Consider the following 18,078-nt stretch of genomic DNA (forward strand, 5'->3'; position numbering starts at 1 on the left):
ACCAGGCTGGCCTTGAACTCAGAAATCCACCTGCCTCTGCCTCCCAAGTGCTGGGATTAAGGGCATGCACCACCACCGCCCGGCTAGTTAAGCCTCTGTTAAGGACCAATATAGAGAATGAAGTAGAGGTCTCAGATATTCTGTAACAACCCAAAAAGGTCCACTTCTTGATTGTTAAAACATCTGTAATCACAACACTCAGGAGGCAGTCGCAAGAAGATTGCAAACATCTGAGGACAGACAGTGTACACAGCAAGACCCAGTCTTTCCCTCCTCTCAAAAGAATATTGATGTAGCTGTCCATAAGAAGTGCTAAGCAGCCCTTCTGCAGGCTCCCCCCATCTCTGACTACCGCATGGTCATCCCTTTATAGCTCAACCTCTAGTGGGGGGTTGTAAACCATTATTAAAGAGTGTGAGAAACGACTGTCTTCTTCCCTGCATTCTGATCGCAACAGCAACTAATGTGACCCAATTCCTCTCCTCTCTCTGACTTCTCCAGTTCTATTTCCAGTTTCCACACCTTGCTGTAACTGGTTCTGCAGTATCTCCCAAGCAGTGCGCGAGTAGCTGTCCGTTTCCTTACCTCACACACCTTCCTTGGTTTCCACAGCTAGCCCACAACATGCTTTTTCTTGGCCTTTCCTACTCTCACGCTTTTCTGGGAGCCGTCATGTGCTTTGGTAGGCTAGAGCTCAGCTCATTCCCGATATTGCACTGTAGTCATTCCTTGTATGCACACCTGGAATCACCTGATATCAGGGCTCTCTCAGCCACTTCTACCACCACCCCTAAGGTGCTATCCTAGAGAGCTTCATTTCACCAATAGTTGTATCTCTAAAACCTAAACTGAAACATCCTTCTCTTTCCGCTCCTGACTCAGTTCCTTTCCCTAACCGTGCACTCCTATTCTTGAAACAATCAACTCCACAGAGCCTTTCATTGCTATGAGCTCTGTTAGATTCCCTGTGTTTTCTTTCTCTGCTCACAGTTTAGAGCCCATGGCTGACATCAGAACCTGCTTCACAAACACTTGTGACTTCACTACTCCCCTCATTTCCTCCTAGGCAGACAGCAACTTTTGATGAACTCCATTGTCTACATTTTATGCTAATAATCAGGCTGGATGCTTCCTTTTCACTGAGTTGTCCAAATAATCACTTGAGAATGATCACAATTCTGGCTTTCAGCAAATCCATCAATCCAATCACATTTTCCTAGTAAATTTAGCCATCCCTGAGACTCCGGGTTCCCTCCTCACAGGAAAGTGATGATCTCATCTCATAGGTCACAGAGACACACAAGTTTATGTCAGCTCATCCTCATTACCAATTCAACTACCTCCCTCCCAACCCCCACCCAGCTTGCCTTCCCTTCCTTAAAAAGAGGGAACATTGCATCTCCAGCTGGTAACCAACCCCCCAGGTCAAATGGATTCTGGGGAAACAGAGAAGGATGGGAGTCTCTCATCTTTTTAAATGAAATCATCGTTATATTAACTGGAGTAATTTACTGTTATTTTTACCTTTAAATGCTTTATCAACTTTTGTAATTACCAAATGGGCCACATTTTTTCTGCTCTTTGAATGTCTGGTAATTTCTTCTTTTCATTTCTGAAGCAGGGCTTTGTTATGTGGCCAAACTATGCAGTTCAGGCTGATCTCAAACTCAAAGCAATCCTCCTGCCTCAGCTTCAGTGTGTTAAAATTATAGGTCAGTCTCATCATGCATAGCCTCATCCTGGTGATTTGAAGTGCCAAATGCTGAATTTTGTGCTGCAGGATTAGGTTCCAACACAGGTTGTTTTAACCGCAGATTTATCTGAGCCTTGTGCTCACTCTTTCAACCCTACAACAGTCATTAGCCTGGAACAAAACTGGTGATAACTTTCCAGAGTGGTTTTCTAGATTGATGTCTCTTCTGGTCAGGCTCCACGTTTCTAGATACATCCCTTCTCCCACATACTTGGAAGTTCCTCATCAGCTCAGCTCAGCTCAGCTTCAGGAAAGCTCCACGGGACCCCTGGCACTCTTCCTATGCAGCCTTTGTAAATCTGTACCTCTCAAAGTCTAATGTCTGTCTCTTCCACACACTGTGCTGCCAGGCTGTACTTGGGATTTTTTCCTTGTGCTTCGACCAGAATCTGCAAAACAATCCGAGGCTCAGCTTTCTTATCTATCTCCCTTGTGTGAGTTAGGACTTTGAAACGTAGTTTTAGGAATCACCTGCAGACCTCAGTCCTTTCCAGTTGCTACCTGGGTTGTCTGCCTTTCCTGGCAAAGGTTTCCAAAGCTTCTCCTGTTCTTGCTGTGTTCCCCAATTCACCTTTTTCTGGTTCTCCTAATGATGAGCATTCCTCTGTATCACTTCACTGAGAGGAGCTGACAGCCCAGCCAACCTCCCTGAATGTTTCCACTCTTGGATGGCACCTCTAACATAACAGTTCTACCTGAGTTGCAGACCATTAGCTGAAGTTTATCAAATAAAACAGTACTGCTTGTTACAATTTCCATTGCTTTTACAAAACATGGAACAAATGGAACTTAAGAATGGAAAGGCTCATTTTGCCTCACAGTCTAAGAGGACATAGACTCCCATGGGGGTGAGGGAGAGGGGTGTCTAGAGGATCTTGCCACCCTTGCTTGTTATAAGATGTTGACCAATAAAGACAGATCCACAGAGACAGGAAGGGCTGTATAAAGACTGGATTCCCAATGACTCACTTCCTCCAGCTAGGTCTTACCTCTTAACGGTTCCATATGCCCCCAAAACAGCTTCGTCCACTGGGATTCCAGAGTCTAAATATATAAGCCCAGAGGGACATTTCCTACCCAGCCTATGACAAGTACCAAGCCATGGCTTTAAATTATTCACTTTCAGTTGCTCATTGTACTATACTCTCCTATGCCTAACTACATTTAGATTAAGAGGCTTTCCAAATCCTCCTCTCCTTCCTAATTTCTCCGTCTGAGTTTAGTGTCCCCTTCATCTATCCAGCTGCTTAAGTAAAACTCGGGCTATTCGCCTTCATCTTTTCTCTGCTGATTCACACTCATCAAGTCCTGTTGGTTCTATCTCAAAAACATATCTCAAATCCATTGAGTTCTCTTCATTTCCAAACAAATAACCCACCCAACTCTTCCCCAAAAGACCCCTATTCCCCACATGGTATTTCAGAATGATATTGGGGGGAAAAAAGGTAGAATCTGTTCCTTCTTTATATAAACCTTATCTCAAAGCACTTGCAACTCCGCACCCCTGAGCATCCATCGGCCTCCCTGTGCTCTATTCACATAGGTCTGCTTTTGGTTCCATCCGGGGGCTTTCTGCCCAGAAGGTTCTCTACGTCGAGATTCTTCCAAGGGCTGGCTCATTCTCAGCAATCCAGTCACAGGTAAGTGCGCCTTAACACTCCTTAAAGAAAACTGCCTTCCCCATCTGCCATGTAAGAATCACGGTAAGGTTTACTTTTTATAGGCCCCCCAACACGTCATTTAGTTTTAAATATTAACACTTACTACATACTAGACACCATTTCAGACTCTAGAAACATATCCACGTGCAGTTGAAGCACACAGAATACCTGTGCTCACAATGCCACACAACAGGCTAGAGTAGAAGACCCACAGAACAGCCTTGTATGGTCACTGCTGCACTCATGGAACTTAGTTTCCCAGAAAATGCAACATTTGCTACTTAAGCGGACAAAACAGACTTAGCTGTGTTTATCGTCTGCATAATGCCTTTCACCTCAAATATCTCTAAAACAGTGACCAAAATTTTTACACTTCCATACTAGTATATTTATATTGTTTTAACTTCAGACCTTTTACTAATAAAACATAATTTAAAACTGATTACAGAATTCTGGCTCTTACCCTAAGTTCTTACAACAATCAAAGTACTCTGTGACTATTCACCCATTTATTTCCTATATATCCTTTAGAACTTGGCTTTAAATCTGAGCCTGCCAACACTAGACCAGAGCCAATTATCCAGGAATCTTAACTACCTTCCTTGTAAATGACAGCTAAATTATGCCATTTATTAATTCAAGATTTAAGGTACAATGCCACTTTTTTAAATACAGGTCAGGATCTTGTCTTTCTCAGCTAAGAAAAGACAGTCCACGTATAATCACATAAGCAACATCACAGGCTATACTAGACTTAGACCTAACTAATACTCAGTTTTAATAATCACCTAAACTTAAAGACAGTTTTAAAAACTGTATTATGGAACTCTTTAGGGAGGAGAACATGTTTTACACAAGATAATCAAAGATTTCAGGTTACATAGATGTTAAATTACTTTCGAGTATCAAAAGTCCGTCCATTCAGTAAAGTTAAGTGACTTGTGAAAAGACTCAGTCCAGGTACATTTTCTTAGCATATATAAGCTTTATTTGGGGTTTTGAATTATTAACCTAATTCTAAAAAGACTGGAACTGAAAAAAAAAATCACCCACATGACATTTTAAATTATCTATCTACTTGGTAATATAAAATTCTGCAAGCTGTTACAATGCATATCCAAAGCTGCAGCAGGCTTTTTAAAGCTATCATCATATTGTTCAAGAGTTGACTTCTGAACTTATCAAGGCTGTAACCCAGATGGAGTACCACAAACTTCAAGGCCAGCAAGTTTGTTATTTATTTACAACACAGCAACAGGCTGCCAATTGTGAGATGAAATTCATTACTGCAGTTAAAGATGCAGAGCTGGGCATCCACTAAGTTTAAGTTACTGCAAAACAACCTAGCTTCTTATCACCCCAAGCATTTAGAGGGTTAGTAAAGACTCCAGTGTATAAGCATGCACAAGACAACAGCATCAGGATCAGTTTGCGACAGGGTCTCACACTTCACCACCCTCTGCAAGACTGCAGGCATGAACCACCATGCCTAGCTTTAGAAGTATGTTTTAAAGGTCCAAGATTTACTGCAGAAGTTAAATACATTTTCCTGTCTCTAAAAGCTCTATTATACATTCATGTGTGTATCCAGAAACAACTTGTTTTACTACTTAACTGTATAAAAATTCTCATTTCCTTGTGTGTTATCTAACTGTAAGAAGTGGAGCCATATATGTAGCCAGAACCAGTGTTTTCCTATGTGTATGAAGAACACTTAGTAACAAACAAGTGCTTAAACTGCTGGGCAGGCGTGGTGGAGGACCCTGTGATCCCAGGAGAAGCAGAGACAGGCATATCCCTATGAGTTCCCAGGCCAGCATGGTCTACAGAGAGAAACTGTGCCTCTACAAATGAAAACAAACTAACTAACTAACTTTAAAAAATAGTCCACTGAACTGAAAAGAGGCAGCCAAGGCTGCTACAGAGAGAAACCAAACCAAACAAACAAAACCCCACAAAACCAAAAAACTAAAAGAACAACAACAACAACAAAATCCAAAGCATAAAAAGGAGCAAACAAAACAATAACAACAACAAAAAAAGCCCATTCTGTTTTTAATAGAACACTGTTTGGTATAATATTTAATCCTTCCTGAGACTTACAAGCTTTTAGAAAGTCTTCTATCCCTTATTGGTTCTATATTTAAATAGTGCTTTTAATTAAGTTCTAATAATAAAAAGAAAATATAATTTGGTTAAAAAAATAGTTAATCACAACCTACAGAAATTCCTTTAGATACATAAGCCATTCATTTTTATTGTAACTTCTTTAGAAAATAAGGTTGAGATATAAACCAACCCCAAATATCAAACTGCATAATAAACCGGGAGTTAAACTCAGACAGAGACACTACCAGCCTCACTGCCTCTGGGCCGATGGCAGTGGAAGCTTTCCACAGGTTCCTTCTGGAGTTTTTTCCTTCAGTCTCTTTCTGGATTGCCTACTCATGCTGTTTTTAATTATTACTCCTTTATCACACTTATTTAATTTAAAAACAACTGTCACATTAAGACAAAGAGTCCCCACTTGAAATTTTAAGGTTTGAGCTTTCTCCTTTCCAAAAAACAAAACAAAACAAAACAAAACAGCCAAAAAACCAAAAAACAAAAAAACCCAAAACCTTCCCAAAATTTTATATGCTTTTGGAGGGAATCCCAACTTCTACAATTCAGTTGTGATACCACAGTCCTATAGTACCAGCAGTCAGAAAGTAGATTTGAGTGCCAGGAGTTCAAAGCAAGCTCCAGCAACCTGACAGCTTATCTCAAGCAATCCAAAATCATCAACAATAAAACTTTATTTTCTCAAATGTCTTTGTGTCCAGACCCTTTGCTACCTAATGCAGAATGCCCAGATTTTCTTAATTTCTTCCTAATCCAAACTATCTGAAGTTTCTTTAATTCTGCTTCTGTGACAATGGATAGTTCACTTCACCTGCAAGACTGTTGACAGATGAAAAAATGGGCCAAATATTGCAGCTTTAGACACAAGAGATAAACTTGGCTTAACATATTAAAGGGAGGAGGGAAGCTTGCTTTCAAAAGAAAATCAGTTTCAAGTTTATCACTGAAACTGTCAAATTATTTCTATGAATACAAACTAGATCTCTTAAAAATTTTAAATGTAGAGTTTTTTATATGTACGTATTTCCAATTTTTCCTCCCCCCCAAATTTTTTTTAGAAGCCAAAACTGTTTATAAATCCTTCACTTGCATGTGGTAACCCCAGAATGAAGGTGAGACAAGGCAGGACTACAAGTCTACTGTGTCTAATTAGAATTCTTTAAAGCTAGAGCTGAATTATGATAACTAGACTCTATTTAATCAGTCTCAAGAGACTGGATGGCTAATATCAATGTGGTATCAATTATAATTCAGTAACTTCAATTATCCCACCCAATCCAGACTCCTTGTAAATGATAGTCTGTTCCCTGTCCCACCATAAAAGTTAAAGTAGCTCCAATTTGCCAAACACCACTCTGAAAACTAGTAAAAGACCTGCAAATGTTTCCATACAAGAAAACTGTAAAGCCCCAATTTTAATCACTTAGGTCAACTGTAACAAACCCACTCAATGGGGCTCATCTCTTTGGAAAGGTACCCTGACCCCAATGGAAATTACATATTTAAGAGATGCTAAGTGATAATGGGGCATTCACCCTTCACTGATTTTGTTTCTTTTTTTGTTTGTCTGTTTGTTTGTTTTTTGTTTTTGAGACAGGGTTTCTCTGTATAGCCCTGGCTGTCCTGGACCTCACTCTGTAGACCAGGCTGGCCTTGAACTCAGAAACTACCAAGTGTTGGGACTAAAGGCGTGCACCACCACTACCCAGCTGATTTTCTTTTTTATTTCCCCCCCTAGCCCTAGAGCACTCATTTTTTCATGGTTATTAATCCATTTTTTTTTTGAGCTTTAAAACTTATGAGTGATTCTAAATACAAAAATTTCCACTCTTACTTTTTGACTTAGCAAGTTGTTACTTATTAAACTCTACTAATTGAAACATTAAATCCCTAACACTTATAATTTAGTCAGGTCAAGCACTACAATCCAGTTTTCAGTTCTACAATAAAAGTTTTTAAACAGAGTACCAATTTGCTTTTTATCTCCAAAAGGGAGGTGGGGAGGAATGTGTATATGTGTGTGTGTGTCATCCTTTATTTAAACTTGTTAAAAAAAAAATTAAGCATGCCTAATTAGGCCAGGAATGGACAGATGCTCCATCACTAGGATGGGCCTATCCTTTGCTTGTGGATCCATTCTCACACTCCTGACACACTCCCTGGGCTGGCCTGGGCTTCTGATTACAGATCTGTGCTCCAAGCTTAAGCTTTGTTCAGTTTTTACTCAGACTGGCAGTTCAGGAGTACATTGAGCAGTTATCCTCCCAGTACTAAAAGGTTTCTAAACTGGCTATGGTGGCTTACTCCTAATCCCAGGACCCAGGAGGCTAAGGGGGTGGGGTTGGGAGTGTATCTGATATAAACCTGGACTATACAACCAGATCAAAACCTATATTTCTTTAACCACAAAAAATATAACAAAGGCAACAATTATATTCTTAGGTACTTTACATGCCATTTTTTTTTTAAATCATGAAATGCTTTCCTATAAAGCAGTGGATAAGAAACTATCCTCATCTCAATCTGTTTCGTCTAATTAGAATCCTATAAACCCATAAAATTGGATTATGATAACTAGATCCTATGTCTAACTGTTTCAAGACTGAATAAATTAATATATATTTTTTAAACTAGACAATCAATTCAGGTCCTAGGTTATAGGACCTGGCAGGAGGCCCATGGATGAACTTCGTTTTAATTCTTCTTTTTAGTAAAAAGGTTAACTCCAAATTATATTATGTGTAGTACTTTTCAATATTGTACAACATACTACTTTTACTGCCCTGACTCACAGAGCCTGTCACTAGTGTGGTCTGACACACAGGACTGTAGAGCAGTTTATTTCCCGAGGATTTAAGTTCTGCTATTAAGAGACCTATGATTCACAATACAGTTCTGGCTGGTTGTGACGTGAAGAATTCTAAACAGATGATTGAAAAAACTAATCCCCATACTTAATAAAAGTTGGAACTTTACCTAGTAAAACCCGGTGACGATCACTGCACAATGCCAAGATTGTTTCAGTGAACAAAACTTTCTGTAAATGTTAAATATGCACGGACAGACCCTTCAGTTGAGCTCAGCTTTCATTTTAGGTTGTAGCTCTCAGGACTGTCCAAAAGAGTCAGAAAGCAAGACTTAACTCAGTTTTTAAAGTGTACTGTTGAGGGTCTTGCTTAATGATTTCCACCTTAGATGCACAAGAAACAACAAATTCCCAAGCAGGACAACACCAGTACCCCAACTTGAAAGTAGCATCTGTATAACGTACATAGAGAAACAAAAATAAAACAAAAAGACAAGATTCTGCAAGCACAAGTACTTTAATTAAAAAAAAAAAAACAAATCACTTATTTTAAAAATAAACAAATGTCACCATTCTACTCTAAGTTGATACAAGTCAAAATAAAGAGCACTGCTCTCACAGACAATAAGCTGCTAGAAGTCAGTACCCTACCCCATACATCTCATCTACACTTAGCACTCAGCTGTGAAGTGAGATTCAAGACCCTCCGCCCCAAAGTAACATTCGACTGTCGAAACTCTTTTAAAGGTTAAATAACCCAAGCAGTTTGAAGAGTTTTATTTTGAAAAACATTACAGAGAATCGAATTTCTTACAGTACCAACAGAAGTATTACAGTACAATTTTCCACAACAAAATTGGAGCACACACAGTCCATGGGAATCCTCGACTTCCTTCAACTGTCAACACACTGCACCCTGTATAAGTGGCTGTACCTGGAAACCAACGTATGCAAGTCCTTAGAATTAGAAGTCATCGAGTTATAATGTTAACATCTGGGGGAAACGTGTGCAAGAGTCTACTATGTTATCTGTGTCCGGACCGACCTTCCACAGCAAGGTAAGGGGCACAGCAATAGTAAGTCACCTATTAGCTGTATAAAGTTATGTACTACTGCAGCCCACCCAGTTTGGATATCTTAATGTTAGGATGTCTGTGAGGAATTCACTCAATTTTAGCTACGCTATTAATACAAAGGACCTTAGAGCTTAACATTCATTGAGAAGTTTATTCTCTATCGTTTCTTCTAAAAACAGGCGAACCTAAATTTAATTTACAAAGAACTAAAAAGTTGCAGACTTTGAAACAGAGTTACTAACTGTAAACAAATCTGCAACATTGTCTCAAACTTCACAAAAGTAGGAGACAGGTTTTTTGTTTGTTTTGTTTTGTTTTCCTTCCCGCTAGCACTACGGGTGGAAGCAAGAATATATCGGGAGTTTCATCTTCTATAAATGTAGCGGCGTCTGGGCAGACCCGGAGACCCTCGCTATTTCCTTTCAGGAAGGGGAGAGAAATCAGCCTGAGCCCTGAAGTCGGAGTGACAGGCCCCTCGGAGGCTCCACGTGGGGACTGCACCGAGCCCTCCGGCAAGTGCGCTCGCCAGCCCGCCGGAGCCCGCAGCCAGCTGCCAGGCCCCGGCGGCCCCAGAGCGCCACCTAGCGGCCCTCCGAGGGGCCTGCAGGCGCGGCCCACTCCCGGCTCGCTGCACCCCCCACCGCCGCCCAGCCCGCTTCCCTCTCCGGATATGCACAAGGCCCAACCCCGAGAACTGAGACCACAAAATGGCTGCCGGCGGCTGCGTCACGTGACCCCTTTGTGCCTTTCGGGCCCCCGGACTCCGCGGGACCCGGGTACCAGTGGCCGAGGACGGCGGGAGGCCTTCGAGGGGGCTCCGCCGGGCCTTAGCGGCCCGGGACCGAGCACCCGGGGAGGCGGGGGGACCGGCCCGGCCGGCGACCGAGAGTCGGCGGCGGAGAGAAGATGGCGGCCATTTTGTGTGGGTCTGCTGCTCCGCCGCCGCCGCCGCCGCGGGCAGCGGAGGGCGCGGGCCTGGCGGCGGGTCGGACAGGGGAGTTAACACGTACCGACTCCTCTTCCTTCTCCATTCCGGTGGGCATCTGCGGCACGGCCCGGTTTATCGAGGCGTATTCGTGCAGGTCGGGCAGATCCTCACAGCGGAAGACCGGCAGCGGCTTCGAGGCGTCCAGCGCCCGCGCCCGAAACGACAGTTTACTCATCTCAGGCGCAGCAGATACCTCTCCGCTCTGGGGAAACGGCCCCGGCCAGCGGGATCATGGAGAACCGGAGTTTAGGTCTCCACTCGCCTGCCGCTGCCGGGGACTTGGGGGCGGAGCGCAAAGCCCGCCGTCCGGGCCCTGACACCAGCCGGGAGGGTGGGAGGCTGTGCCGCTCCGCGCCTCGCTCACTCGCTCTCTTCAATACGCCATGGCCAACATGGCGGACATTAAAACTCCACTGTGCGCTCTTCAGCCAACCCCAGCCATTCCCCACACTGCATCGCGCAGCGGCGCGGGCACGCGCGGGGGGAGCGCGGGCTCGAGCGGGCGCCGGCGCGGCGCGGCGCGGCATGGAGCGCGCGTCCCGCCAACCCCCGGCCCGCCGGCCGACCGGCCGCCGGCCTGGCCTCGCCTCGCCTCGCCTCGCCGCGCCCGGCTTCGCCCGCTCCGCCCGGCCGCCTCGCTCCCGCCCAGCGCCCTGCTCGAGCGAAGGAGCGACGAGCTCGGCGCCCGCGCGGGCCCACGAAAGGCCGGAGCGTAGAGCGGCTTGGGATGCTCGGGCCTGCGTCTTGGTCGCGGGCACCTGTCACCGCCGGGCGGCCGCGCAGGGCGAGCGCAGCTCGGCGCGGCGCGGCGCAGCGCAGTGCGGGAGGTCCTGGGACTTAGAAATAAAAACGCACGCGAAATCACAGGCTAACTCTCTAAGTCGAACTGAACTTTTGATGAAACTCTTAACAGGTTCAGCATCAAGTCGGGGGTCAGCCTCCAACCCCGGGATCTTTATAACCACTACCTATCTATTCAGCTCCAAAGTAGTTCCCCCCCACTCCACTCCCACATTTTATTCATCCCTCTTAGTATAATTGAAGCAAGCAGAATAATTACCGCAAAATTGTAACAATCTTAAGTGATACATTTCAGACACAGTTTCCAATTCCCAGAGCCAGTCCTGTAGTGCTAGCTAGCTCACGACTTTCTGTTGTATTTAGAAGAAACGCTATTTCAACATAGTTACAGGTTCACACTCTTGCCATCTGTTCTCTGGAAAACTTTATAAAATTGAATCAAAGACCTGTGGTGGTTCCGTGGCCACATCAGAAATGGGAGGTTAAACGTTAATTTATTAAAAAAAAATAGATGTTGATAAGACTGCTAATAGCTGGCTTGTATTATACATGAAAATAAGTACCCAAATATATCTTTTCAGTAAAATATTTTATAAACTGGGAAGACGGTTAGGATGGATTTTAAAAGTGTGGAGGCAAATTTTCAAATGTTCAAGATTTTAAAAACAGGTTATAAGTCTGATTTCCTCAAGGGCTACATAGTAAAAATAATCACTACTCTTAAATACAGGGTTTGATAGAAACTCTTAGTTTAGAGTGCACAGACAAACTATCTCTTAGGTTTGTTTCTATGTAACATTAATTACGACCTTAGTCTCACAAGAGCACACTTTGCTTTACTAGACTAGGGGAGAGCAGACAAGCAGGAGACAGGATTATCCTAAAGCTCCAATACTGGAGCTAGTTTGTCTCTGGGAGGCAGTGGGACTTTCACCTGCCTTTCGTCCCTCCAGCTTCTGGGTTCAGTAACTGCCTCTCCCAAGGAGTCAGGATGAAAGAGAGTGCATATTGTTGGAACAGGAGAAGTGGTGAGGTGCTACTAAGTATTCACAAAGTTTTAAGAGAGGATATCCAAGTGAGATTATGCAGATAAGCATGGGTTATGAAAGGGGAGGAGAAAAGGGGGAGGGAGAGAGGGAAAGATAAATCTCAGAGGCATGGAAGACTAGATCACATTCCAGGAATCAGAAAAACTGCCAGACCCACTGTGGAACATGACTCGTATATAGCCAGGTTCAACAGTTAGGGGAACACTGGCTGTTCAGTGTAACAGTGGCAGACCCTCAGCCTGTAATTTGAGGTTACTGAAAATCCTAGTACATTGCAGAAATAAATTGTGTTTTCTAGAAATGTTTAAATCATCACAACATGCAGGTCTGCATGCAAAAAAATGGGCCCTTTACATACAACATGCCTGCTAAGAAGCACATTTTCAAATCAAGTTCTCCATTCATGTCCGTGTACCCTGGAATCTCAGCTCCTTCTAGGTTTCTCAGGGCCCAAAGGAGTTCCGCTTCTCTGCACTTCAGAGCTCCTCATTCTGAGAGGCAGGACACAGTAATGAAAGGTCAGATCTAGTTTTTCCTCCGGTTCTTCTATTTAAAGGTTCCTTGGGAGGAAAAAGCACTAGCCCCGCACTGCCTTTAACACTCTATTTAAACCTCTCACTATTTATAAGTGTCCCCAACAAAAGCTACATAAAATTCTCAATGCTGCCAAAATGTATGCTAGCACTATATGTGGAATACACATACTTACTTTTTCTCAAAAAGAAACATGTTTGGGAAAAGATTTGTAGTAAAAAAAATGGCTATAAGTCATATCACAAACAAACGCTGAACAGAGGTGATAATGGACTATCTCTGTAGGGAACAAATGAGAGACTGGGAACCACACACATGGCAGCCCAGGGAAATGCTGGAGAGAGCAGTCTGGGCAGGGTATGGGGATGCAGATCTGGGATCTGAGCACTGGAGATGCTGAAGAAGGAGAGCAGGACTATAAGGGAAGCTCCTGCCCTAAGAAACCAAGCAAGCAACACACACCCACACACACTCATACACACATAGTCATAATGTACACTCATAGTCTCACACATACACTCATGTACACAAACACAATCACACATATACACTCACATACTTACAATCTCACACTCATATACAAATATACACACACTCATACACACATATACACACACATACTTAACAGTTTCACACACACTCATAAACACGTATACATGCACAGTCTCACACAAACTCAAACACACATACTCACACACTCACATACTTAGTTTCACACACATACACACACTTACATACTTAGTTTCACACACTCATACATAAACACATATACACATACATACTTAGTCTCATACACACATATACACACATACAGTTTCACATACACTCATACACACATATACACAAACTCACATACTTATAGTCTCTCACATACTCACATTGTCACATTCTCTTTCTCTCTCTCTCACACACACATACATACAAACACACACAGAGTGGGTGTGGCAGCAGATGAGTTGATCAAACATCACATGATGGTAGCACGGGATGTGGTTCTGAAAGATGCTGGTTTTGTGTGTCAACTTGACACAAGCTGGTGTTATCACAGAGAAATGAGCCTCCTTTGAGGAAATGCCTCCATGAGATCCAGCTGTGGGGCATTTTCTCAATTAGTGATCAAGGGGGTAGGGCCCATTGTGGGTGGTGCCATCCCTGGGCTGGAAGTCTTGGGTTCAATAAGAGAGCAGGCTGAGCAAGCCAGGGGAAGCAAGCCAGTAAGGAACATCCCTCCATGGCCTCTGCATCAGCTCCTGCTTCCTGACCTGCTTGAGTTCCAGTCCTGACTTCCTCTGGTGATAAACAGCAATGTGGAAGTAAGCTGAATAAACCCTTTCCTCTCCAACTTGCTTCTTGGTCATGATGTTTGAGCAGAGAAACCCTGACTAAGACAGATGCCAAGGGGGAATTAAAATAGTATAAGAGAGACAAGTACTTGTGGAGGAGCTGAGCTATATGAAGATGACAGAGTGAGGAGTGGCTGCCAGGTATGCATGAAAATGGACTCTCAAAACAATCCTGTTACAAAACTATCAGTAGAAGTGATGGGAATTTGAATGGACTGTGTACAAGGAGAAAGTAAAGAGATGTGAGTCTTTTTGGAGTGGATTAGAGGTGCTTTTGCTATCTGTTCTGAGATAGGGTCTTAAAACATAGCCTAGGCTGGCTTAGAACTCACAAACTGGCTCTATCTCCTGAGATACAAGTGTTGGGTCATTGTCCTGCTATATCCTGTCATTGTCCCTCCCCTCCCCCCACCCCAATGAGGTGCAAGGTTCATTCAATGGAAATAATACTTATAATATTGTCACTCTGATATAATGAGCACATGTCAGGATGTGCCTTTAGTGAGGCTTCATAGTACATGCTATAAGTCAATTTTCCTGAAGCCCATGTCTTCCTTACCCAAGCCATATATGCCCGTAATTGTTCTGTATTTTGCCCATGAGGAAAGCTAAAGTTGGTTTTGGTATGGGAGTTCAGGCCCCTTGTTATGCTGTTAATATCTTCACATTCTTACCAAAGCGGAGTGCTTCAACTCCAGGAGATAGCACAGCTCTCCTGCCTCCAGGGTCTGACTCCTGCTTTAGCGCCAGGCTATCTTCTGAAATCGTACCTTACAAAAATGTTTTGAGGACTGAATGAAACGACCCATGAAAAGCACTGATAATGGGCCCTGGCCCACCCAGAACAGTCCACAGACACAAGTTACTGTATTCTTATGGCACTGAGAATGGAACTGGGCCTCACACTCCAGGCCCAGGTTTGCACTCACTTTCATATATTATAGCCTTTGGTTTTTGAGATATGTGTTCCCTGTGTACCTTAGGTGACTGTGGACTCTCCATCCTTCTGTCTCTACCTCCCAAGTGCTAGGTACCTTCCACAAGATCAATCTAAGATAAATTCTACTATCCTTCAAAATCCAACCCAATATTAACTCTTCCATGAAACTTAATTCATCTAAATGCTACTTTTATGAACAAGCAATTAGATGAACTCAACAATCCCAAAGGTTGCATGAACTGTTCTTCCACTGAAGTCAGCCCCACTTTCAAAGAGCACGAAAAATGCCTGTCATTTATCCCATGCTTTCTACATGGCTGGCCTGAAAGCCTTATTTGATGTGTCTGTCAGGTCAGAAAAGGTATATGAGCTGCCTCTGCTCATGAAGCTGGCGAGAATATGAAGGCTAGGACAGATTCTCTGTGTCTGATTTTAAAGTCTCAGAAATAAGATTAAATGGAGAAGAAAGGACAGGAAATGGAGAAGGAGGGATGACAGAGAAGAGCAAGATGGGTAAGGGTTTTGCTTTTTTGGGAAGGTAGGAGAGATTTGGAGATGTTTATACTAAAGGCAAAGATGGATTAACCTCAGGACAATCTTCTTACTCATAAGACATGAAGCCAAGTATGAAGAGTAATACAAAGAGTTAGACCCCTTGATAAAACAACAGGATTTAATATCATAATACCATAATACATAATAGCAAATGTCCAGCTTCCTCATTCCTAAAAGTATTTAATAAATAGTTACCAATAGTTTATCCATAGCTAGGGTGAAGCAGTCAGTGCTAGAAAAATGAGAAAACAGAATACATATGACCTCTCAGGGGAGATGCTGTTACATCTATACTGGGGAAATAAAAAATTATCTTTCTTTTCTTTTCTTTTTTTTTTTTTTCCTTTGAGACAGGGTTTCTGTGTAGCTTTGGCTGTCTTGAAATTTGCTCTGTAGACCAGGCTGGCCTCAAACTGGAAGATCTGTCTGCCTCTGCCTCCTGAGTGCTGGCATTAAAGGTGTGTGCTAACACTGCCCAGCTGGAAAATATGAATATCTTTAAAGATGAATGGACTAAATGAGAATGCTGGTACTGAGCAGTGTGCAAAAGCAACAGTACTGAATGAACATGGTTTTGCTTAAGGCAATAATTTCCCTTAACTTGCTGTCCTTTTATTTTCATAATAAGCCACATAAGAAATGTCAATAAATAATTCTTCTAACATAACACTTAAAATACAGATTGGGAATGTTTAAGATGTTGTTGGTTTTTTTTTAATCTAGAAAATGCTAGAAAGAAAATACGACAGTTTGTATTGCAATGTATTTAGTAGAGTATCCCAGAAATCATAACTGCGTGCTGGATTCTCTACATTGTGACTTATGTGTCCGAAGTGAGTCATAGAGAGCCAGGACAGGAGAAGAGTGAAGAGCATGGAGGCCGGAGGAGCATCATCAAGAATCCAGACGAGCCAGGGCTGGGGGAAAGGGCTAGAAGAGGGACAGCTGGGAGAAGCTTGGAGCTGAGCTGAGCTCACCAAAACAAAGGAAGGAGCCAATCACCTGGGAGGATAGCATCCTTTGTGCAAACAGGCTGGTGGGTTGACAGGTGGGTTGCAGGAATGACTTGGCTGTGCTACCTGGACCATGCTGGTCTTTCATCTGGAGGGCCAAGCCGTTTCCAAGTGCCCTCCTATGTGATTTTCTTAAACATTTGTTTATTTCTTTATTGTTGGTGGGGAGGCAATGTCATGGTCCATGTATAAAAGTCAGAGGAAAACTTGTTTCAGGACTCTGTCTACCATGTAGATCCTGGGGACCTGGCCACTGAACTGAGGCTGTCGGCTGGGCAGTAAACGCTCTCACCCACTGGGCCGTCTCCCTGGCCCTGCCCTCCATCAAGACTTTGTAGTTTTTTGCTGTTATGGTTTGGATGGGAAATGTCCTTCACAAACTCATTTATTTGAACACCTGGGCTCAGGCAGTGTAGTGGTATTTTGGGAAACGGTAGGACCTTTAGACATGGGGTTGAGCTGGCAGGCGTAAGGCCTTAAGGCTAGACATTGAGGATTCTACACTAGCCTGGCTCCCACTGGGAATCCCTGCTTCCTGACAGTACCAGAGCTCCTCAACCATCAAATCGCCACCAAGACTGACCTTTTTCCTTTACCTGTTCTTCCCCTAAGTGCTCTGTCTGCTATTTTGTCATAGCAACAAGAAAAGTAATCCATCCACCTGTCAAAGGAATAACACCACCTTGGAGCTAAACTTGAGCTTAGGTCAGGCTCTAGCCTGAGGCTCCCAGTATTCCCTCTCATGAATTTTACAATGAACATTACAAGGGAACATTCCATACATGCACGCCTTCTCAGTACATCCTTCTTCTGGTTCAAAGATGTACAAGCGCTGGTCTCTCTGGGCTGGTGTCCTGAGCAGACCTTGGGCACAAGCTCCACAGCCAGTCCCACAACACCCAGAGGAAACTCCACTCCCGGGCATTCTGACACGCCCAGAATCAGAGGTGAGGAGGACCCAACATCTGTCCCAACACGGGAGTAACTGGGACGAGCGGGACCAGGCACACAGGAACTCCGCCAGCAGAGTGGCTGGGGTTCTTTCCAGTCTCTCTGGGCTGGTGTCCTGAGCGGACCTTGGGCGCAAGCTCTGCAGCCAGTCCCACAACACCCAGAGGAAGCTCCACTCCCAGGTGCTCTAACAAGCCCAGGGTCACAGGATCTCAGAATCACAGGATCCCAGAGACAGCTTGACTCTGAGGAGTTCTGAAACAACCAGGATCACAGGAAAGACAGGCTCCAGTCAGATTTAGCAAGGGCAGTTAGCACTAGAGATAACCAGATGGCGAGGCGGGGAGAGAGCCTAAGAAAATAAGCAACACAAACTAAGATTACTTGGCATCATCAGAACCCAATACTCCCACCAAAGCAAGTCCTGGACACACCATCACACCAGAAAAGCAAGATTCAGATATAAAATCACTTCTCATGATGA

At 43.6% G+C, this 18,078-nt stretch overlaps 1 protein-coding gene across 4 annotated transcripts in view; it reads right to left on the reverse strand.

The window, feature by feature from the left end:
• Epc1 (enhancer of polycomb homolog 1) overlaps positions 1-18,078 on the reverse strand; it is a 91,242-nt gene that overhangs the window by 52,603 nt on the left and 20,561 nt on the right. Inside the window, exons 1-2 of one of the 4 annotated variants that reach the window (XM_031364927.1) lie at positions 10,431-10,859; positions 9,105-9,278 (exon numbers count right to left, since the gene is read on the reverse strand). The exons of 2 other annotated variants lie outside the window; for them this stretch is intronic. In XM_031364927.1, the coding sequence (XP_031220787.1) occupies positions 9,246-9,278; positions 10,431-10,583 (186 nt within the window). In that variant the 5' untranslated portion in view covers positions 10,584-10,859 and the 3' untranslated portion in view covers positions 9,105-9,245. Of the gene's footprint in view, positions 1-9,104; positions 9,279-10,430; positions 10,881-18,078 lie in introns of those variants that run through there. One more of the 4 variants, XM_031364924.1, reaches the window with a different exon arrangement.

The sequence above is a fragment of the Mastomys coucha genome, unplaced genomic scaffold (genome assembly GCF_008632895.1).
Source record: "Mastomys coucha isolate ucsf_1 unplaced genomic scaffold, UCSF_Mcou_1 pScaffold13, whole genome shotgun sequence".
Lineage (NCBI taxonomy): Eukaryota > Metazoa > Chordata > Mammalia > Rodentia > Muridae > Mastomys > Mastomys coucha.